At 41.2% G+C, this 22,592-nt stretch overlaps 1 protein-coding gene across 6 annotated transcripts in view; it reads left to right on the top strand.

Moving 5' to 3' along the window:
- The first annotated feature begins 320 nt into the window (after positions 1 to 320).
- Positions 321 to 22,592, top strand: part of VPS13D (vacuolar protein sorting 13 homolog D) — a 90,377-nt gene continuing 68,105 nt past the window's right edge. For 5 of the 6 annotated variants that reach the window (XR_009820208.1, XR_009820209.1, XR_009820206.1 and 2 more), the window contains exons 1-24: positions 321 to 531; positions 3,327 to 3,497; positions 4,033 to 4,110; positions 4,350 to 4,540; positions 4,843 to 4,923; positions 5,789 to 5,905; positions 6,106 to 6,210; positions 6,506 to 6,676; positions 7,291 to 7,391; positions 7,976 to 8,144; positions 9,190 to 9,282; positions 9,780 to 9,990; positions 11,118 to 11,297; positions 11,733 to 11,863; positions 12,616 to 12,688; positions 13,186 to 13,350; positions 13,805 to 13,935; positions 14,681 to 14,813; positions 15,458 to 17,677; positions 18,016 to 18,167; positions 18,937 to 19,971; positions 20,811 to 20,901; positions 21,421 to 21,547; positions 22,025 to 22,205. Coding sequence is in view for 3 of the 6 variants with exons in the window: in XM_062013076.1 (XP_061869060.1) it covers positions 3,401 to 3,497; positions 4,033 to 4,110; positions 4,350 to 4,540; positions 4,843 to 4,923; positions 5,789 to 5,905; positions 6,106 to 6,210; positions 6,506 to 6,676; positions 7,291 to 7,391; positions 7,976 to 8,144; positions 9,190 to 9,282; positions 9,780 to 9,990; positions 11,118 to 11,297; positions 11,733 to 11,863; positions 12,616 to 12,688; positions 13,186 to 13,350; positions 13,805 to 13,935; positions 14,681 to 14,813; positions 15,458 to 17,677; positions 18,016 to 18,167; positions 18,937 to 19,971; positions 20,811 to 20,901; positions 21,421 to 21,547; positions 22,025 to 22,205 (6,033 nt within the window). In the remaining 3 variants the exon portion in view is untranslated. Of the gene's footprint in view, positions 532 to 972; positions 1,081 to 3,326; positions 3,498 to 4,032; positions 4,111 to 4,349; positions 4,541 to 4,842; positions 4,924 to 5,788; positions 5,906 to 6,105; positions 6,211 to 6,505; positions 6,677 to 7,290; positions 7,392 to 7,975; positions 8,145 to 9,189; positions 9,283 to 9,779; positions 9,991 to 11,117; positions 11,298 to 11,732; positions 11,864 to 12,615; positions 12,689 to 13,185; positions 13,351 to 13,804; positions 13,936 to 14,680; positions 14,814 to 15,457; positions 17,678 to 18,015; positions 18,168 to 18,936; positions 19,972 to 20,810; positions 20,902 to 21,420; positions 21,548 to 22,024; positions 22,206 to 22,592 lie in introns of those variants that run through there. The other variant, XM_062013075.1, reaches the window with a different exon arrangement.

The following is a 22,592-nucleotide window of genomic DNA, read 5'->3' as shown; positions in this document are numbered from 1 at the left end:
TTGTTTCCTATTGTTCCTGCCCAGTGTTGAGCATGGGCCCTGTCACTTCTATGAGCCTCTTGATTCAAAGCCGGAGCTTCCCAGCCCCCTTGCTTTCTAACATTCCTCACTGAGGGTGAGAAGTTAGGTGCAGCTGGGTAAGGATTCCAAAATACAGACTCAAGAACGAGGCAGTTGTTATGAGGCAGATATTCTTTAATGCAGCGCTGGATGCACAGGGGATCCTTCTGCCACACATGCATATATATACAGAAGATATATGATTATGCAGTATATTCCTGAGAAGTAATTTACATATTCATTAGTCTTCCAAGAAATCATTTGTGTCCGCCCCGTCATGCCTACTGGGTGTATTAGGATCTTCTGGTGGTTGTTTACTTCATCCTCAAGTCTTCCTCATGCTGTTCTTTGGTTTACTTTTGGCTCTCGTCTTCCGTATCTTCGCTGACAAAGATGTAGATCTGGTTCTTGCAGGCTTATCTGCCTTGCAGTCATCTGGCTTTTGGTATTGAAGGACCCCAAGAACTTCAGGTAAGGTAACCCAGAAGGTTTCACTCTACAAGCAGACACAGTGTAACCAGTTCACATTAGTTTGGTTAATGCTCTCTTTCTGCCCAGGAGAGGTTGTGGGGTCCCCATCACTGGAGCGATTCCAAAGCTGTGTAGCTGGGGTGCTGAGGGACAGCAGTGGGCTTGGCAGTGTGAGGGGAGGACTTGGGCTTGATGGGCTTAAAGGTCATTTCCAACCGCAATGCTTCCATGATTCACTTCATCCTTGCCCCAAGGGCCGTGGCTCGACCGGCACACGGCCGGGTTTACAGCCACAGCGGCTCTGAGGGCGGCCTCTGCCGGCCCCTCCGCCGCGGGCGGGCCGCTCGCCCCCCAGCAGGGCGCCCCTAGCGGCGGCTCGGGGCGCCCCGGGCCCGCGGCGGCTCCGCCTCTGGGAGGCGAGGAGGAGGTGCGCATCGACAGCTCGGCGCTCCCCTACCCAGGCGTCGCCCCGTCCGCAGGCTCGCGGCCGATCGGCGTGCGGCCCGCCGGGCGCGCTGCAGCGAGGAGCGGCCGCCGCCGGCAGCGCAGGTGGGTACGGGCGCGGGGAGGGCGCCGCCGCTTCCCCCCGCCGCGGCCGCCGCTCCCGCCTCCGCCGCGGCCGCGCCGCACGGGCCCGGCGCTGAGGCGCCCCTCCCTGCCTCACGCCCCTCGCAGGGCTCCGCCCCGCCGCCCCGGCCTCGGGGGGGCGAGGGGCGGCCGCGCGGTGCCCGGTGTCTGGCGCCCCGGGGCCGCGGAGGGCAGCGTCTCCCAGCCCGCCGGGCCTCCGCGCCGCCCGTCCGCCGGGCCTGCCCTGAGGCGCCGGCCCCGCGTGGCGCAGGCTGGTTGCCCCCGGCCTCGCCGTGGCTTCCTCGGGGCTCTCTCCGGCTGCCTCTAGGCAAGGTGACCTTTCGCTTCGTGTCCCACACGCGTTGCGTGCCAACAGGTCTCTCGGCTGTCTCCTCCTCACCCTGCGTTTGCTTGCGTGGGGGGAGAGAAGGGAGAGCGTCCAGGCGGCTTCTCCCCGCCCTTAATTTGTGTAACCGGGCGCCGTGTGAAGTGTCCCCCTCCACCTTGCACTGGCAGGCAACCGCGTCAGCTCGCTTCCCTCCCTGCCCCTCCTGGCCCCACTCCGGCAGGGCCTGTCTGCTCTTCCCTGTTGGAAAATATTGCATCTGTTGACCGAAAAGTGAGCTAGCTTTGGGGAAAGTCCTGCTTTGGACTTTGAGTCTCATCCTGATAAGCCCTTACCGATCTTTCTGTACTGTGTATGTTAAAATAAAGTCATTGTCATAGAAAATAAGTGTTCTGTTTTTCATTCCAGAAGCACAGCGATGGACTAGGACGTTAGACATGTGAAAGCCTTAAAACACTTGAAGTATTCCTCAGTAGTTATGTTTCACAAGTGTAGGTTAAGGAGGTGATTTGCTTTATTTACAGTCTTAAGATGACTTCAGCCACGGAATTGTTCATGCAGTGGAGATGTTCAGTCACTGGGATGCTAAGCTGAGTGTTTGTTCAGTGTCTTCCCTCTTACTCAGCTCCTGACACCTGTAGACTTACTTTTTATTGTTTGCTTTTTACGTAAGGGTAACATGAGAATGATTACTGTATTTGCTTTTCTTTCAACTTCCATTTTCTCGCCAGTTTTATTGGAATGACAACCTGTGTTGGAAGGTGGTGGCCCCACATGTACAAATGCTTTGTCTTTATTGTGTGAAATACTGAGAAATTTTAGGAGGAGAAAAATGTTAAACCAGTTTAACATAAAGATACAACTTCTTCAAATATAACTTCCCCATGTTATTTATGATGTTTGTGTTTAATTCTGCATGACAGCATCGTTTCACTTTTCAGCATTTAGGGAAATCCTGGCATTAGGTGCTTAATTCTGGTTATTTTATTAACTACTAGTTACATGGGGTTTTTTTCAGTGTTAACATTGTTAAATTGAGCTTGTTTTGAAAGAAGGAAAGGCTGAAATGTGAATGCTTAAAACCAGGCAAACCTCATGATGGGAAAATCCTGAATCTTAATCTAAAATGCAGCTCTTGAAGCCATCATAAGCCTGACATATCTCACATACACTGGTTTAGGGAGGGATGTGGGTTTGAGGGACTTTGCTAAACACAGAATTGATGCACTTACTGTATTCTAACAACAAGAAAATGTTTCCTTACTGTAATAACATGCTTGACCCGGCCCTTACTGAAGATAACAGAAGTTTTGCAACTTGTCCAGGGATTTTTAGGTTTCAATGCTCTGATTGCCCCAGAAATTGAATCAGAAACGGTTGGAGAAGAATACAAAGGCCAATGTTTACATGTGTGACCAGTGTTGCTTCTCTAATGCAGCTTTTTTTCCCTCCTCGAGGCAATAATCTATGCTATCACTTTGAAAACCTGTTAGAGTAACTGTTGATGAGCTATTTATGTGGCTCATGTTTGATTACTTCCCACACATACACACGTCTCACCAAAAGGGGTTTTGGGTATGGTTCGTTGTTGGATGCCATAAGGATTCTATAAAAATACAGTTGAAGGCTCTGGGCTGTTACTTTAGACCAGGAGTGGTCTAAATCATCAAAGGGAGTGGTCTGTAATCATCAAAGGTCTATACAAAATTGATTTGAGGGTTAAAGGACACGGCATAAAGAGTGTTTTTAAGGTAGAAATCAATCTGAGTGGTTTTATTGGTTTTTAGATTGGTTGCAGTAAGAGTTGCAGGGATGGCAGTATGTCAGCTCTACTGAGAACAGGGATTTGAGACAATCATTTCCTTTGTGCTTTTTCTTTCAGAGGGAGACTGTAATTATGGAACAGAAACCCAGAAAATGACAGAAAAGCATTAGTTGCCCTCTTCTAGGACAGTCATGTTGGAAGGATTGGTAGCTTGGGTCCTCAACACCTATTTGGGCAAATATGTCAATAACTTGAACACAGACCAACTTTCAGTCGCTCTTCTGAAGGGTGAGTGAGGCTTTTCTTTTCTGCAGGGTTTTCATACTGTGATTTTATCTATTTTTTTAAAGAACTGTTGATGTTTTTGTAATGACTGGAAGCTGGAATAGAAACAGTCACTTAATATTGTGTTCAATATTTATATAACCCCTTTTTAAGATAGTTTTGTGGCAGCACTTTACAATGAACAGTGAATTCTCTTCTGGAGAAATAATTGGAAGTGTCTCTCTTCTGAACAGAAAAAGAGTAGAAACATTCTCCTTGGTTACAGTAAAGTTCAGATCTAAAACCTTGCAGAAGATTGCTTGTAGATGACCTCATCAAATAGCTTCAGCACATGGCACTGATAAATCAACAAGTGTATTGAATAACCATTGCAACTGTAACACGACTTGAAGTGGTAGATTGGCTTTTCTCACAAAAACCTGTTTGATTGGAGTTTTTTAGTTTAAAACATGATGCTAGTCATTGTAGCCTTATAGTGTTCAAGTTGACATTCTCTAATATCATTTTCTTTGTCTCTTTTTTTTTCTACTTTATATAGGTGCTGTTGAATTGGAAAACTTGCCACTAAAGAAAGATGCCTTGAAGGAACTGGAATTACCATTTGAAGTAAAGGCAGGTTTGTATTTTGCTTGTGTGTGCAGGACAGATGTTTATAAACAGGAATTACTACATGTTTTACAAGAGTCTTTACCTGTGAGTCAGAGGCCTGAACGAAATAGGTGACTTGGTTTTCAGGTTATCCAGTTCTGGTTTAGTTGGTTGTTTCTTACACTGCTTTTTCTTTCAGGTTTTCAAGGGATGATATAAAATATGTTTACACAGGAATCTGTTAACACCTCTGTTCTGTATATCTAGGTTTCATTGGCAAAATAACCCTACAGATACCCTTCTATCGCCCACATGTGGACCCATGGGTGATATCTGTCTCAAAACTGCACTTAATTGGTGCCCCAGAAAAAAAAGAAGACTTTGATGAGGAAAGAGAGAGGCTGCAAGAAAGAGAACACAGGAAAGCCCTTCTTCTAGCACTTGAAGAAAAATGGAAAGTGAGTCATGCTTGTCTTTCCTGGTGAAGTAACTGCTATGGTAGATGGATTGCATTTAAGTCTCCTAACAAGTAGAATAAATGCATAGGAAGTAAGTTAGAATTTGACTCCTTCATGCCAACATGGTGCAATTTCTGCCCCAGCTCACCCCTGTCAGATTGTGTGTCCCATGTATGTTGGAGATACTGAAATCCTTGGGCTTTCTGTTTCTCTTTGTTCACAGTAATTTCAGTAAAACAAGGTATATTGTTTCCTGCCCAGTTGTCACTGTGGTTAACGCTTCTCCTTGGTTTCTCTTTCAGAAAGAACGGCAACAGAAAGGGGAATCTTACTGGTACTCAGTTACTGCATCTGTAGTCACCAGAATTGTAGAAAACATCGAAGTAAGCCTTTGCTTGGTAGAGCTTTTCCCCCTTGTAAAAATTACCTGTGCCCACTCTGCTTCACATTGTGTGATCCTCAAATATATCTATATTAATAAATCAGTAGAATACATATATAAATGACATTATATAGTATGTAATAAATGTTATATAATAAGACATATAGACTACATAGTATATATTATATATAACTATATTAAGAAATACATAAATCAAAGGTAGATGTTTGGCAGAGGACAGTCCCTTTTCAGAATGAATCTTCAAAACTTCCTGGTGGGAATGGAAAAATCCTTCATCCTGCTTTAGTAAGGGAAAACAGCAACTTTTCGTGTTTTTTGACACTAGGTGACTTTGGTGCAGGAGCTCAAGGCAAGAGTTTACTTTTCTCAGTCCTAGACTCTTTATTCTCTAAGAAAATAGAGTAACTTGGTACTCTCAGTGGTTTTACCAATGCAAAATCAGTTTGGTTCACCTTGTATTGTGAGTAGTTTGTAGTTCTGGCCCGTGCTGATGATTCTGATACATAAACCACTTCTGAGCCTTTGGTTGACAATTACATATTTGCCTTTAAAATGAAAAAACATAGTAGGATGGCAAAATAAAGGACACTGTCTTGTGAAAGTAACTGTTTCTGGGGAGGAGGGCAGGGGCTGGTGGTATTGGAAGAGAAGACAGAATCAAAGAGTACAAAACCAGAAGTAAGGAACAGGATTTCTATGAGATGTGAATAACAAGCAGAAACTTGCTGGAGAATTCCAGAAATGAAATACTAAGTTGCTTCAGTGTTAATGAATAATACTGGTTCCCACTTTAATGATGCAAACAGTTGTCTCTAGTAATGTGCTCTGGCTTTTTCTTTGTGTAGTTAAAAATTCAAGACGTCCATTTGAGGTTTGAAGATGGTGTCACAAATCCTTTGCAGCCGTTTGCGTTTGGGATATGCATCAAAAACGTGTCAATGCAAAATGCAGTGTTTGAACCAGTAAGTGGAACTCTTTGTACAGGAACTCGTGGCAGCTAAAATGTGATGGGTGCTAGTAAATATGTAGTAAAATTATGGCATTTAAATAATCTTCTGGTTATTGTCATAAATTGATCTGGACGTTTCGTATTGGTTGTATGGAGAACTAAAAGCTACATGGCACGTGGTGGGTGACCTTTGTTCCACTTTGTCTGCTGCAGGTAGAGAAGCTGATGCGGAAAAAACAGTTGGATGTTGCTGACTTCAGTGTTTATTGGGATACCAACTGCACTTTATTGGGTGACCTGCCTCCAGCTCAGCTACAGGTACAACAAAGAGATTCTGCATATGAAAGAGAGAGATCCAGTTTATTGGATCTTGTGCTTTTAAGAGCAACAGAAGTTTATGGTTTCATGTATAATGATAGGATATGTGTGCAACCCAGAAAAGCTGTGCTGTGAAATACCTTGTTTTACCTTTGAAGACACAACATGTTTAAGAGGTCTTTTTGTTTAATGGACTGGCATGCTAATAGAGTATATTCTAGTCTATGAAACCAATACATCCTAGTAAGTACTGCACACACATTTCCTTTAGAATAAATTTACTTGTAACTCACAGGAAGCAATGGATAAAAGTATGGAAAGTCGTGCTCACAATTACATCATGGAACCTGTGTGCACATCTGCTCTTCTTAAGAGGAATTGTTCTAAGGAGCCCTTAAGGTCACGCCAGACTCCACGGCTTGAGTGTGACATTCAGCTTGAGACTATACCCTTGAAACTTTCACAGGTAAATACCAGCCATCTCCATTTAACTCTCAGTGTCTGAAAAAGAGACTGTTGAGAAGCAGGGTAAATGAGGCCATTGTGAATCCTGAACTGTTAACTCTGTCAGGCTGCATTGAATGTTCAAACTAGTCTTCAGGGTTGCTTGGCTGTCTGCATGCTGTATTGCACACTGCTCTGTGGTCAGCTTCTAACAAAATGACTGATTCAGCAAGACATTCTTTTATGGTTTGGGTTTTTTTCCTTGCCACACTGCTGCAACTGTTGTTTGTATGTCAGTGCTTCTGAAAATTCTGCTGATACAATGCCTTTTTGGAGTCTCTCTAAGAAAACGGTGAAGGGGTCGTGAAACTCAGTTGTCAGAGGCAACTGGAAGGGATGTACTGAAGAAGCTGTTTGTTTTAAAACTGAACATTCCAAATTGTTTCATTATTTTACTGCAGCTGATTCCTGCAGAAAAAAACCCCATTCTTGTTTATTATAGCAATAGAAGGGATGCAGGAGGGATTTTTAGTCTATAGAATGTATAGTAGCAGCTGGTGTTAGGTTGATAATCTGACATGGAAGGGAATTTCACTCCAGTGTTGCCTAATTGATCTGTGTATTGTTTTACTAAAGATGCAGTATCAGCAGATCATGGGCTTTTTAAAGGAACTGGCTAGAAAGGAACGGCAGCTTAAATTCAGGAAGTGGAGGCCAAAGGTTGCAGTAACAGACAAGTAAGTATATCTGCATGTGTGGTGGTGATTGCAAAACTCTACCAGGGAAACTAGAACAAAGATTATTAGAGAACAATCATATATCAGAGCTTTTCAGTTTTCATGTTTTGTTCCTCTGCCTCATAAATCAGTTTTAAATACTCAGATGTAATTCAGACTTCAGATTGTTCTTACCTGAGGCTTTACATTGTTTTTTGACAGCTTCCAAAACTGACATTAAGTTGGGAGATTCTACCCCCATGCACACACTGTGCTGTCCTGAAGTTTGCAGAGAGCTCTTATTAAGTTTCTTGTATTGGTAATAAGAAAGATGGTCTCAATTCAGATCAGAGGTCTGTGTAACTCAACATTTTGTTGTCTATGCCTGATACATAGCAGCTACAAAGAATGTCACTGAAGTGCTGGGGACTTGGCAGAACTCCACTTTGTAGAACTAGCCCACATCTGCTGTCTCTGATACTGGTACTTTCTGAGCAGCTGTGCACTTGTTTTTTCGCTGAGCCCCTCTTGGACCTTTCAGCACTTTGACATGCATTTGTTTGGGGTTTTTTTAAGCATTGGTAATACAGTCATTTCGATTTCAGCTGCAGAGAATGGTGGATTTTTGCTTTGAATGCCAATCTTTCGGAGATCAGGGAGCAGAGACAACGCTCTACCTGGGAGTTCGCGTTACATCGGGCCCAAGATGCAGTGTCTTACACTGACATGTATTACCGCAAGTTGAAGGGGGAACCACTGTCTGCTGCAGAGCAGGTATTTAGAGTTGGGTTTCCTACAGTCTTGATAAATCATCTTTCATTTGGTTTCATCTTCTCAAATTTAAAATCTTGTCTAGTTTAGAAACATCTTCAGTTTCACTGCAGGCCCTTTTCACTGAACAGTCTGTCTTTTGACCACGACTGAGTTTTGATTGCTTGAAACCTGGGCTCGTGGGAGGTGTGTGCGCAGCAGGGTTCTTGTGTTTTTGTTTTACTGTGCAAAAAGCTGCCTTCTTTTTAAGCTGTAACTGGTTTTCACTGAAAATAGCATTAATTGTGACAGAATGCTCGTGTCAGTCTTTGACAGGCTTTCTTAACTCCTGTTCTCTATAGATTCAAAAAGCATTTAAATACCAGAAGTGTGTCAGGTCACTCATGTGGTAGGGTGGGTAATGTGGGAAAGATTGTGCCTACCTGACAGTGGGGTTAGGGATACTTTGTTGGTTTTCTGGTTTTATTTTTCACATTTGATTTTGAGATGAAGAACTCAGAGGGAAAGTGCCCCTAATAATGAAACCTGTGTCCTGCTTCAGGAAGAAAAAAACACCTATAAGCTGTAATTGTCTGCTTTTTATCTTTAGAGATATTTGGACTTGTCTGATAAATGAGTTCAGGGCACCATGTACCTCACCTGTCTTAATTATCTGTCTTCCTTAATCTATGGAACTGTGAAAAGATCTTTTGCTTTCTTATTCTACAATAGGGTTTTTAGATTTGAGTGAATCATAAGGTTCCACAAACAACTTCTTAATCAGTACAAAGAAGACATCATGTCTCAGTAACTGGATATGAATACTGCCTTGTCCTAATTTGTGCAGTTTATTTCTTCTGTCTTCTCTAAGACAGAAACTTTTCCTTTTTCAAGCCAGGCATTCTGTTAAATCAGGTTATGCCTAGGCCTGAGACACTTGGATGTTATTATTAATGCCATGGTAGTTTTTCCTGTGAATCTCAGACTTAGTGCAGAGATGTTTGACATGTTTGTGAGCAAGATACTATATTACTTTAGTGCAGTTACATTACCTTTTCTGTCTTTTCAGGAAGAAATGCATCGTATTGAGGATGAGCAAACTTATGAAGAGTTGAAGATACTGTGTGAGATAGTCCATGATAAATTTCATGACTTAGCTGAGGTGAGTAGTGTCTGTACTAGAATTCCTGGGGCAAGTCCTCTTATCTTAAAAACAGATAGTGGAAATGAGGGCTTATAATGAGTATTTTCTCAGAGTAAATATATGGCAGAAGTGATGTAAATGGCTTTCTGAGCACACTGCAGAAGACAGGGACTCATCTCTCTAACAGTACAATATCATCTCTCAGATACTAAAATTTAGAGCTGTGTTTTATGGTGTCAGGTGACTTTTTATTTGCTTTAGTGTTTCTAGACTAATATTTAATAATAATGCCATATGGCTTCATATATGAATGTGCAGCAGTTAAGTGATGATGTGCTTGTTATTTCTGTGCTGTTGCTCTCCTAATGGGCTAAGTATTGATGGAAAATATCACTGCTGGTATACTGAAGAGCCCTTAGTAAATAGTAGATAGAATCTTGTTTATACTGTGATCTTTTTGTACAGTTGTGATGTTCTTTATCAGCAATATGCATGTCTTCATTATTCAAATGTAGAGTGTTAAAGAGCCATTGCCTGATTCCCCTGGAGGTTCCCCTACAGCAGAATCTGCACATGGCAGTAGCACTGGAATGCTGCAGTATCTTCAGTCTTGGTTTCCTGGTTGGGGAGGTTGGTATGGATATACACAGCAAACATATGAAGGTGAACCTTTTGAGGGGCTCCTGCCAGACCCAAAGGAACAATGGAATCCAGAAGACATATTGGGTATGGAAATAGAGGGGATTTTGTTTCTTTTTAAGGATGTTAATGCTACTGTCATGGTTTAACCCCAGTTGGCAGCTGAGCACTGCACAGCTGCTTGCCTGCACCACTCACAGTGGACTGGGGGAGAGGTTGCAAGAGTAAAAGTGAGAAAAGTTGTGGGTTGAGATTAAGTCAGTTTAATAGGTAAAGCAAACGCTGTGCATGCAAGCAAAGCAAACCAGGGACTTCATTCCCCACTTCCCACGGGCCGCAGGTGCTCAGCCTTCCCCAGGAAAGCAGGACACCATCACGTGTAACTGTTGTTCGGGAAGACAGACTCCATCACTTCTAGTGTCCTCCCCCTTCCTTCTTCCTCATCTTTATATGCTGAGCATGACATCATAATATGGGATATCCCTGGGGTCAGTTGAGGTCAGCTATCCTGCCTCTGTCCCCTACCAGCTCTTTCTGCACTCCTGGTGGGGTGGAGTGAGAAGCAGAAAAGGGCTTGACTCTGTATAAGCACTGCTCAGCAGTAACCAAAACATCCCTGTATTATCAATGCTGTTTTCAGCACTAATCCAACACATGGGCCCATACCAGCTACCAAGAAGAAAACTGACTCTCTCCCAACTGAACCCAGCACAGCTATCATAGTTAGGTGCCTGGCAAACAGCAGCAGTGCACTGGTTCTGTACTGTTAAAAGATTACTTGTGTCAGCAGCAGAGCCTGTCTAAAGGATAATAACCTGTTGAAAAATCCCAATACCTGGTCTGCCTGCTTATTTCTAAGGTGATATATGGAACACATTTGCCTCCACCATTATAGATATTTATGGTAAAGAGCTTTGGGAGTTGTGTGCAGGTGAGTGGGGGTCACGTAGCACGCTCTGACTGCACACAACATGAACAGTACTGGGTTGTTGAGGTCTTTGTCAATTTGGGTTTTATTACCTGGATTGAAATAGAAGTTGTATGGAATATTCGGTTCTGTCAAGGAAGAAGGCATATCTGCTCTATATCTTGCTTTTATTGGAATGCCCTGTTGCTGAGCAAATCATTAAATTCAGACAAAATTTGGTTCTTCAGCAGCCTTCCAGATCTTGACTTGTTTAATGTGTTGGTTTATGGTTGTTGGGTTTTTTTAGGTGCAGATGAATTTTTTGATCCAGCTGCAGATGCATCGAGTATGAACACCTTTACAAAGAGAGATCATGTTTTTGCTAAATTAAATCTACAGTTGCAGGGTGGCTCTTTCACTCTGTTGCATAAAAGGAAGAAGGTGGTGCCTGCAGAGGAGACTGCTTTTATGCAGCTGGAGTTTTCAGGTATAAAGTCAATTTCTGTTCTGTCTCAAAAATCCCCCTTTGTCTGCCTTCAGACTTTCCTTTGATTTTTGTTTTTAATTCTCCAAATTACACTACTGAAACAAAGTTCAAAATGAAAACATAAAGCCAACTTGTGGAAAATAATGTACCAAGTGAGAAAAAGTTTCTGTCTTCAGATGTGTGAGTGATTTCAACACAGAAATCTAATTTTAGACCTTGTTGTGTGTGAAAGGAAGACAGCTGCAGAAATAGCTGCTTCACAGTCATGGCTGTGTATCCCACATTTCCATGGGTAATTTTCTGAATAGAAATAAATATATATAAGCACTTTGAAAAGAATTGTTTGTTGGATGATAATTGTTACCTGTAAAATTTAAATGCCACTGATGCTGTGTACTAAAAGAAACTCGAACAATGTGTGTGTTTATCTTCCAGGTGTAAAGATTTTAGCAGAATCCCTTCCTCGCAGAAATTCTTCCCTTCTCAAAGTTCAGCTTGGTGGACTGTTTCTGAGGGATTTAGCAACAGAAGGGACCATATTTCCTGTTCTTGTTTTCCCAAATCCTGTAGGTGAAAAAACCTCTTTCAAGTTAGTGTGTAGCTGTGTGCACGTGTATGCAAATAGTTGTATTCCAAAACTTGAACGTGTGTTCTGCTTTATTTGTATCTTATCCCAGAGAGAGAACACTTGAAGTCTTCCAGAACAGTTTCCACTTACTGAACTTACTTTTCCTCTCCCTTTCCAAAAATCATTCCTAGAACTCTTCATTGTTTGCTCTGTTTCCTTGCAACTTACTGTTATATTTATATATATTGGGATGAAGGTAATTTGTGGAACAAGAGTTGATTTTTGGAACAATCAGCAATGCTGCTTAATCAATGATTGTTCTTTTTCACAAAGCTCTTTGGTCCAAGTAAGATTTTATTTCCCCCTTGTATTGTTCCAGTAAAAGCAGAAATACAGACCTTTTTTTGTCTCTTCCTTACCGAAAACAGTTGAAATATCTCTTCTGAGCAAGCAAAGTTTGAATCTAATTCTGTGAGAATTTTCCATGTAGTTTGTAATTTGCAGAGGGCTGACTGAAATTTGCCTTTCAGACTTCAGTCTGTTTGCTACATGAGTTTGAGCTTCTTAGTAATACTTCTTTCACTTGTTTGACTGCACCAGGGAAAAAAATACACACAAGTAGTGTCAGACTGTGCATATAATTCACTTATAAAGTGACCATAAGACTAATACAGAGAAGTCTTTAATGCTTATTTCAGGTGGCTTGGTTGATTTTATCTAAACAATCTTTTTCTTTTAAATTCTTATCAGCAAAAAGAGGTTGGCTGCATGTCTTCCTTTGGACTCCAAAGTTTGTCCTCAGAAATGACTAATCAGAGCACTGGTAAAGATTTCATTTTATGTTTAATGATAACAAACCTATGAGAGAATTACTACAAACCAGAACTGAGTGGCTATAGAGTTAGAATTCGTGCAAATGCTTTTTGCAGGCAGTAAAGATAACATCATGGGAGCTTTGTTCAGACGTCAGGGTGCGTGCAGAGTGACTTGAAAGAGAGAATAAGAAAAGAACATGTCTCAAGACAATGAGAATTGTCTTGCTTTAACAAAAAAGAAACAAACTTGTTAGGAGCTCAACATTAGGACCCCAGTTCTGAAAACGGTTTTGTATATACAAACACCTTGAATCGTGTGGATTGCAGAAGTTGATCCTTGCCTTCCTATTACGGAGGAATTTTCAGACAGCTACTTCTTGCACAGTAACACCAATTACCCAATCAGGCATTCAGTTCTTTGGGGTTTGTTTTTTTGCTTTTGTCTGTTTATTTTGTTAGTTTTTTTTTCTTTAACAGCTGCTTTTTGTAACTCATTTGGTTGCAGATCCAGATGCCCCAGTGTTTGAGATGCTTTATGAAAGAAACCCAATCCACATCAATTTCGAGAGGCGCCTGGAAGTCAGCACCAGACCTCTAAATATTATTTACAATCCACAAGCCATTAAGAAAGTAGCTGACTTCTTCTACAAGGGAAGAGTCCATACCTCAGGTTAACCTTTAATGTGTTTTTTGGTGATGTAGTGGAGTGTGGGGCGTTTTTTTTGGTGGTATCCTATCTTTTCTTATCTTTGATTTTTATTTCTTAAGGATATAAAGCACTGATCAAAAAAATCTCCACTTTAAATTCAGATGAAGAAATACTCTGAGTCTTCCCTGAATGATTGGTTTGGTTATTTCTTTGTTTAATTGAATCAAAGATTTTCCCTGGGGAGACTCTGAAACTTCTACTTTAAAAACTGAAAGTTGCTGCTGTACTACATGGTGAAGCAGCCTGGTGTGTAGGTACAGCCAGTGGCTTTCAACTGCAGTGTTTTCCTGTCCTGGATTTTCCTGCTGACATTTAAAATAGTTCTTGTCTTTTTTCTTGTTCTCTGCTTTTTTCTTCCTGATTAAATAACAGATGAACAAAATTACACATAGTTGGTTTTGTATCTCTTGTGCAGGTTTCGGATATCAGTCTGAGTTGGAGGCAAGAGTGGCTGAAGCTGCCAGACGACAGTACAACAAGCTGAAAATGCAAACAAAAGCTGAAATAAGGCAAACCATTGATCGTTTGCTAGTAGGAGACTTCATTGTAAGTTTTTTGGCCCCCAAATGTTTATGTAGGCTTTAGTTGCCATGTTTTAGGACTTGAAGCTCTAAAAAGTGTGTGTGGGAGTTTGTCATTTGTTTGTGTGGTGTTCTCATTAAGAACATGAGGAGTTTTACATGTGGTATTGCAGTATTCCTTTTGCACCATTTTTGTGATGCAGACCTGTTGTGATTAATGGTTTTGACCCTGTTAGTGGGGTGACTTCATGCCAACTTGTTGGTTCCAGTGTGCTCCAGTGGAGCTCCATGACCTCAAACTTGTGTGGAACTTATACAGAGATTATTTTCTAAATTAGAAATGCTTTTAATTTTGGTTTTTTCTCATTCTTCAGTGTTCAAATAGTTTTAGTTCATAAACAACCTAGTGCATGTTGGATTTTTGGAAAGCCTTGACAAAGATTTCTCTGATCCAGTGTCACATCAAAGGTAGATGGCTCTCTTAGCTATGCAGGTAGATGCACTCTCCTCAACTTGGAGATGAGGAGTCTCTCTGAAGAGGGATTCATTGAATCTGTCTTACCATGAGATGTGTCACCTACTGAAAATGTCTCTCTGTTGACTGTAATGGGAGTTTGTGGTTGAACAAGGTACCAAACATTAGTGTGGCTGAAGGTTTGCTCTTCAGGTGAAAAAGGGGCTAATCAGATCCATTTATTTGATATGGCTTTTGTATATGAGAGGGAAAACTATTTCTTACAGGCTGCTACATCCTTCTTCTTAACTTCCAGGAAAACAGCAAAAGCTGGACCGTGTGCCTTGATATTTCTGCTCCTCAGGTGATCTTTCCTGATGACTTCAAATTTGTGGATCCAGTGTTAGTTGTTGTAGATCTGGGGAGAATATTACTTACCAATTCTCAAGGTAAGATCTAGAATTATTGCACCTTTCCTTTTTCTTTCTGCCTTCTCCCAGAAACTCTTTTTCTTCTGTGTAGGAAGTAGAGATGTCTTAAGGTTATTTCCTCTCCATATACATAGAGTTTCACGTAATGATTCTGCTATTATCAGCACATTTTTTATTAAGATTGATGTACAATTTAAAAGACAAAAGGAGGGAGGTTTTGGCAGTATTCCTACTTTGCAGAGCAGAAAAAAATCCTTATGATAATGCAAGTTAATATTAGGCAGTAGAGTTAACTGGAGAGAAGCTTCTCATCATTAAGTATGTTTAAGTTAAGTAGCTCTTACCTCTCAGTTGGTTCTGAGGATCAGAAGAATTGCCTAAGCAGAGCAATGAATCCTGTAGTCCCAGTAAGTGGGTTAAACCATGAGACAGTGGTGTCTTTTAGTAGATTCTGTAATACATTGTGGCTGACATCTTCATGCATGTGTAAGAAGCATAGCAGGCAGTGACAGTGGAAGGTGAGGCCAGTAGTGGATATGCCTGGTGTATAAACAAAACACAGCTTCAGACAGGATGATGAGGTAATGATGGGAAACATCCAAGGAGGAAGGAGAATTCTTTTGTTGATTTGTTTGTTTACTATTATTTTTTTCAATCCACAGAAGACTCTAAAAGGAGTACAGATACTGTTTCTTCAGAAGTCAATGAGCTAAGTGATGAGGAATATAAAACACCTCTTGCAACTCCTCCCAATACTCCACCACCTGAATCTAACACCAACAATGGCATCAAAATGTCGGAATTCACTGGAGTAGAAATAAGTGAAGAGCAGCTACAAGCACACCTAATGAGTAAAAAAATGTATGAGAGATACACACTTTCATTTATGGACCTTCAGATCATGGTGGGCCGAGTGAAGGACAACTGGAAACATGTCCAAGACAGTGATGTGGGGCCAACTCACGTGGTGGAAAAATTCAACGTTCACCTGCAGTTGGAGCGCAGATTGATCTACACATCTGACCCAAAATACCCAGGAGCTGTCTTGTCTGGAACTCTGCCAGACCTGAAAATTCATATCAATGAAGACAAAATATTGGCTCTGAAGAACTGTTGTACTCAGCTGAGTACATCTGAAACGAAGTCATCTGATGCCCTGCATTTAGGGAAAGACAGGATTTTTGCAGAGGTGGACCAGCTTGGCAGTTTGCATGATTCTGTAATGAACCTAACACAGAGTGTTGTGATGCTGGAGCAACACACCAGGGAAGTTCTTGTTGAATCTCAGCTGCTTTTGGCTGAATTCAAAGTAAACTGTATGCAGTTGGGCGTTGAAAGCAACGGACGGTATATTTCTGTACTCAAGGTTTTTGGCACCAATGCTCATTTTGTGAAAAGACCATATGATGCAGAAGTGTCCCTGACTGTTCATGGCCTCTTACTGGTTGATACTATGCAAACATATGGAACAGATTTTGATCTGCTGATGGCTTCTCATAAGAATTTGAGTTTTGATGTGCCAACAGGAAGTCTTCGAGACAGCAGGGCGCAGTCCCCAGTTTATGGGCCGTTGGATGCACATCCCATTGATGTGGCTAGTTTGGCAGAGAGGTGCACTACAGCCTCCAATCCTTCTGGGAATGATGGAAAAGATCAGGAATCCCTGATAAAACTAGAGTATCAGTTTGTGAGTGCAGAATGCCCATCAATGAATTTGGATAGCAGTCTGCAGGTGATCTCTCTACAGGTGAACAACCTGGATATCATCCTTAATCCAGAGACAATTGTTGAATTGATTGGGTTTCTCCAGAAATCTTTCCCAAAGGAGAAAGAAGATTCTAGTCCTCAGCCCTTGATAACTGACTTGGAAAGAGATTGGAGGGAACAAGAAACCTTCCAGTCTACCTATGTACAGAACACAGAGGTAGCAGTTGATATTCACTGGTTAAATATCCTCCTCCTCAGGACAGTTGGCATGACAAATGGAGAAAAATATGGCAGAAAAATTGCAACAGCCAGCATTGGGGGCACCAAAGTCAATGTCTCCATGTGTAGTAAATTAGATGTAAATGGCTCTCTTGGATGCCTTCACCTTATGGATCTAACACAAGATAGTGCTAAGAACCAGTATGTTGTCAGCATAGGGAACACAGGAAGGTATGAAAATCTCATTGGCGATGTAGATTACTTGGAGTCTTTATTCTTTAGGCTTGATGATGGAAATAGCCTCCCAGATGCTTTAAGTTTCACTTTTACAGAGAAGTCAAAAGAGGAATGTTCTCTCAACCTCAAAATGGCCTCCTTGCATTACAACCACTCAGCTAAATTTTTGAAAGAGCTCACTTTGTCAATGGATGAACTGGAAGAGAATTTCCGCAGCATGCTGAAAAGTGCAGCTTCCAAAGTCACTACAGTCTTGGCAACCAAAACTGCCGAATACAGTGAGATGGTTTCATTGTTTGATACAACACCACGATCGAGAGATGTTGCCAACTTAGAAGATACTGAAGGCTATGCATTTGGATCTCAGCCTCTCAAAACTGAGACCATTAAGCTTATATTAAACATAAACATTGAATCTCCAATTGTCTCAATACCTCGGAAGCCTGGAAGCTCTGAGCTCCTTGTTGGTCACCTGGGACAAATATCTATTCAGAATTTTGTACCAGGAGAAGATGAATCTACAAGTGACAGACTGCAAGTTGAAATTAAAGACATTAAAATGTATTCTTTAAATAGCAGTCAATTTACAAGCAAGAAGGAGCCTGCAAGTGAAATATCTCACAAGCCGCACTCTTCATCAGGCCCTGCCAGTATGAATAGCCAGGAAGAATCCCGTTTCACTCGTCATGACTTCTTTGAATCGTTACATAAAGGCCATGGTATGTTAATCAGGGGACTCAATCATTTCAATATGAGTAGCAGATGGTGCTACAAATGTGTATTGACCATAGATCTGGTTGTATGTTCTGTCTCACCCACCTTCCTGAAACACGCTGCTCCATTTTAACTACAACGGGCAAATCATTTCATTTATATCCATTTTTAATCTAAGCAAAAACTGAATTGTGCCTTTCTTGCACAAATGTCACAAACCATAGCCACAGATGACCTACTGAGAGATTCTGAGCAAGTGAAATAGCTACTGTGTTCTCAGTGCTGTACAGTCCTTACAGGATACTCAGTTCACTCATTGTAATGTTTTAATTTCGCTTAACAGCCTTCCACATTCTGAATAACACCACCATCCAGTTTAAATTGGAAAAGATACCACTAGAGAGAGATTTGGATTTAACTTTTCCTCTGAGTAATGAAGACTTAGGAGTATCAAGCATTATGAAGATTGAAGGGAAATTTGTGAACCCTCTTCAGGTACAGTAATGTAGTATTTCCACTATCTAAAAGTATTTCCCACCATAGAAGATTAGTATTTTTCAGACAAATATCTTCAAGTTTAACCTGTTGGTAGTTTACAAATCAGTTACTCATCCATGTGCTCAGAAGAGAGTCTTGAGTCATAATAACAATGACCAAAATGTAATTGTGTTATGGGACATCTTTATGAATTAGTCTTTTCTTTACCCTGAACACTCACCACAGAAGGAAAAATAAATGTGTTGCTGTCCAAATAATGTTCATGTGCAGCTGGGGTAGAAACTAAGAATTCAAATCCTATTGTCTTGAACAACATTTCTGAAGGAGCAGAGAAACTGAAACTGCTAAAGCTAATGAGACAGGCAATAAATAGTTAAATAGATAATTTTTTCCATGTATTACTCTATAATCTCAGCCAGAAGTTTAAGGGTAGTTTGTATGGTTCATAGTTTTTAACTAACTGTGTGGTTGCTTTTTGTGTAGTAGTACAGGGTATCCTATTCTACCTTGTACTACTACCTGTCCTATTCTGTCCTCTCCTGTACCTTTCCACATGTGTCATTTTGCAGTGCTAATACAGAAGAATTGTTGTGCTTCAGCTTTGCATTATACCTTGTTCTGGATTAATTTTTGCTTTTGCACAAGCTTAAGATTTGTGTGGTTTGAAATTGCACAGTTTTTCCACCTGTGAGTTTTAACATATGTACTGTTTCTATTAACAGGGGGAGCTCTAACGTGATGATTGTTTCTTTCTTCTGCATCGTAGGTGGTGTTAGCAAAACATGTGTATGAACAAGTCCTGCAGACTCTGGATAATTTGATTTATAGTGAAGACTTGAACAAATTTCAAACCACTTCTGTATCTTCAACTTGTCCAAGTTCTCCTTCAGCATCACTTCACAGCACTGGCACAGAATTCTCAAGTGAACGGAAGGAAAATGGCTTATTCAGCCATTCTAGTTTTAATTCTGTTCCAAGCAAGTCGCTAGCTGTCAGGGAAACAAAGTCTTTTACTCAGATTCAAGCAAACTTTCATATCTCAGAGCTCCAGGTTCAGTTAAGTGGTGATCTTACACTTGGTGCACAAGGCCTTGTCAGCCTTAAGTTTCAGGATTTTGATGTTGAGTTTGCTAAAGATCATCCTCAGACTTTGTCTGTTCAGATTGCCTTACGTTCTCTGCTGATGGAAGATCTTCTGGAGAAGAACCCAGACTCTATGTATAAGAATCTCATGGTGTCCCGTGGAGCACCCAAGCCGTCCAGTTTAGCACATAAGGAATACCTTTCCCAGTCTTGTCCCTCGGTGTCCAATGTAGAATATCCAGATATGCCACGTTCCCTACCTTCCCATATGGAAGAAGCACCTAATGTCTTTCAGCTATACCAAAGACCAGTCTGTGCCTCCCGTAAGAAGCAAAAAGAAGATGCTGATTCTGAGTATCCTCTGACTCCACCTCCTTCTCCAACAGCAGACAGAGCCAAGTTGCCCTGTGGAAAAAGTAACTTTGATGATTCCTTAGTTCATATCAATATATTTCTAGTGGATAGGAAACATCCTGAATTTTCTTCTCGCTATAACAAAATTAACCGTAGTGTAGATGTTGATTTTAATTGTCTAGATGTCTTAATAACTTTGCAAACTTGGGTAGTGATACTGGATTTCTTTGGGATTGGATCCACTGCTGATAACCATGCTATGAAGCTGCAACCTGAAGATACTCAGCAGACAATCAGATCAGAAATAAATACCTTGTCAGCTTCTCAAGCCCAAGAGCCTGTAAACACTAAGCTGGATCTGAAGGTATACTTGAGATGCAAAATAGTAACTGGATTGTCTGTCATAAAACGTCTGGTTTATAGAAACTTAAGGTGACCTTTAAATCAAAAGCAGATTTAAAGTGCAGAAGTTACAGAAAAGCAAAACATTTGCAAAACAGTTGCTTCCCTTGCTCTGTGACACAGATGTGCCACTTAAAGGGTAGCTGAAGTAGAGTGCTCCATCCAATGGAGCTCCCACGGGTGGAGTTTGACACACTCCCTCACCTCCCCAGCCCCATCCAGTTCACTTTGTGCCTGAGAGTCTGAGGAAGGTGAATCTGCTGGGCAGTGACTTATTTCCCTGGGATAACACAGTGAACAGACTAAACGTGTTTGAGCTGTGATAAGCTTGCTTCAGTGTTAAAGACCTGACACACTGAAATTGGCACCAGACTGTCCTAGGTACTATGGAGTTGGTGGGTTTTTTAGGTATACAGTTGTACAAATATATAAACATCCATGTCTGTACATCTGCATAAACATGGTTGGGTTCTTCTAGAAAAAGATGTATGTGTGTGTGTGTATATCTGTATATTTATGGTCTTTGCCCAGACATCCTGCAGTCTGACTTCAAATGACAAGTCTTAAAAGAGCAAAGGATGAAAATAACAGTGCTAGGAAATGTTGATGACCTGATGATTCTAAATTGCTTTGGAGACCTGTTAATGTGCAAACAAGAAAGTAAAAAGATTGCTTTCCTCCACTGTCTCCCTGTCAGATGCCTCTTGTTTGCTGTTTACGTGTGTGAGAAAGACTAACAAGACGTTCCATCTCTGGAGTCACGTTGTTCTAACACCATCCTGTTCCTTTTTGTTTGACCAGGTCCATTCTTTATCATTAGTACTGAATAAGACAACTAGTGAGCTTGCTAAAGCCAGTGTGTCAAAACTTGCAGCTCACTTGGAAGTGATTGGTGAGTAGACTGGAGGGCTGAGGATATTTGCAGTTTAAAAGAAAAGGGAGTGTGCACTAGAGCTGTGATTTCAAGTGCTTTTCTTTTTGGTGCTCATTGAGTTTTTGTGTGTTTGGCTCCTGGGCAGGGTGGGCATTCTCACTGCTTCTTCCTCTGTTTTTGAGGTTTGATTTTAAGTCCTACATCCTTCCTTGATCATTTTAACTGGGATTGGGTAGGGTTTCAATACTTCCCTTTAAGAGAGCAGGACAATAGTTTATCTTACTGGTTTAGAGAAGGAAAAAGAAGAGTTCTACCTAAGATTTCTCAAATCCAAGTGATGTGATCACACTGTGTATGTGAGGCACAGAGCTGTGTGAGCTCATGTAGTCTTTGTAGCAGAGGAATGTGATTTTCTTTGAACGTGATGTTTAATTGAATGTGATTTATTTAATTACTTGTTATGAGCTTATCCCACTAATAGAAACTGTCAGTTTTAGTAACTTCTCTATGTTTGAGGATTCTCCTTTTCTTTTGCAGAGGGAGATTTAGCCCTGCAAGGAAGTATTGGAAGTCTGTCCTTAAGTGATCTTACAGCTCATGGAGAATTTTACAGAGAACGTTTCACTACAAGTGGGGAAGAAGCACTCATTTTCCAAGTCTTTAAGTATGAATCAAACTTCCTGTCACTTGATACTAGCACCATTAACTCCCCATCTGCCAAGAAAACAAAGCAAAAACCAAACCCCCCCCAAAACCAACCCCACAGCTGGCATGTCTGCATGGTCCTGCTTTGGTCACTTGTGACTTTAAACATTTTCAGTCATAAACTAATGATCTTTAGCTTGTCTTTGCTGTGCATATGGCTTATCAGGAAAAATTGGATTTTATTTCCCCTTGAAGCTGTTCTTGAAAGTATTTAGGTCATAGCTTGTTCCTAGTTTAAAAAGTAGTTGTTTTTTAAAAGTTGGAAGCTGTTTGCAGCTGATGAAGCAGAGTTCTTACTGCTCTTTCATTTTGGAATTGGGGGTTTTCTTTTGTCATAGTGTACTCTTGAAGTTCATAGTGAAGTCTTGAAGAAAAGATGCACTCTTTGTAAAATGTAGGTAAGATAGCTAACTTCTGCTTCCAACCTTGGTCACAGGTATGGGAGGCCAGATCCATTGCTGCAGAGGGAGTGTGATATTCGTGTCACTCTACGAATGGCATCTGTTCAGTATGTGCACACTCAGCGCTTCCAGGCAGAGGTGGTGTCTTTCATCCAGCATTTTACTCAGCTTCAGGATGTCTTGGGGCGGCAAAGAGCAGCAATTGAAGGACAAACAGTATGTCTGGGAGTTCTTTTCTGCACTTTTCTAACCTGTTTTTGAAAGTGGATATGCAGTATAAAATGTGTGTTGGTGTGTCAACTCAGTGAGTTGAAACGATGGGAGGTCTTAGAGTTCTGATCTTAAGTGGAGGTTGCTTATAGTTAAAAGAGCTTATTTAGGAGAATGCTGCTACTTGAGAGTGCAGAATACCAAATTTGCACATTACTTAAATGCTTTGGCACCTGGATCTGACAGTCTGTCTTTGTGATGCTGCACAGAAGGGGCTCAAGATTTTACCTTGCCTTTATCTCCACTGTTCACTGGGTAGTTATAATACCTGAATAAAGAGAAAAAAAAGTGAGAAGTCCCTCTGTCCTTCTCAAGTGTGTGTCTTTGGTTAAG

Source organism: Colius striatus, chromosome 21 (assembly GCF_028858725.1).
Source record: "Colius striatus isolate bColStr4 chromosome 21, bColStr4.1.hap1, whole genome shotgun sequence".
Lineage (NCBI taxonomy): Eukaryota > Metazoa > Chordata > Aves > Coliiformes > Coliidae > Colius > Colius striatus.
This window is presented reverse-complemented; position numbering and strand designations above follow the sequence as displayed.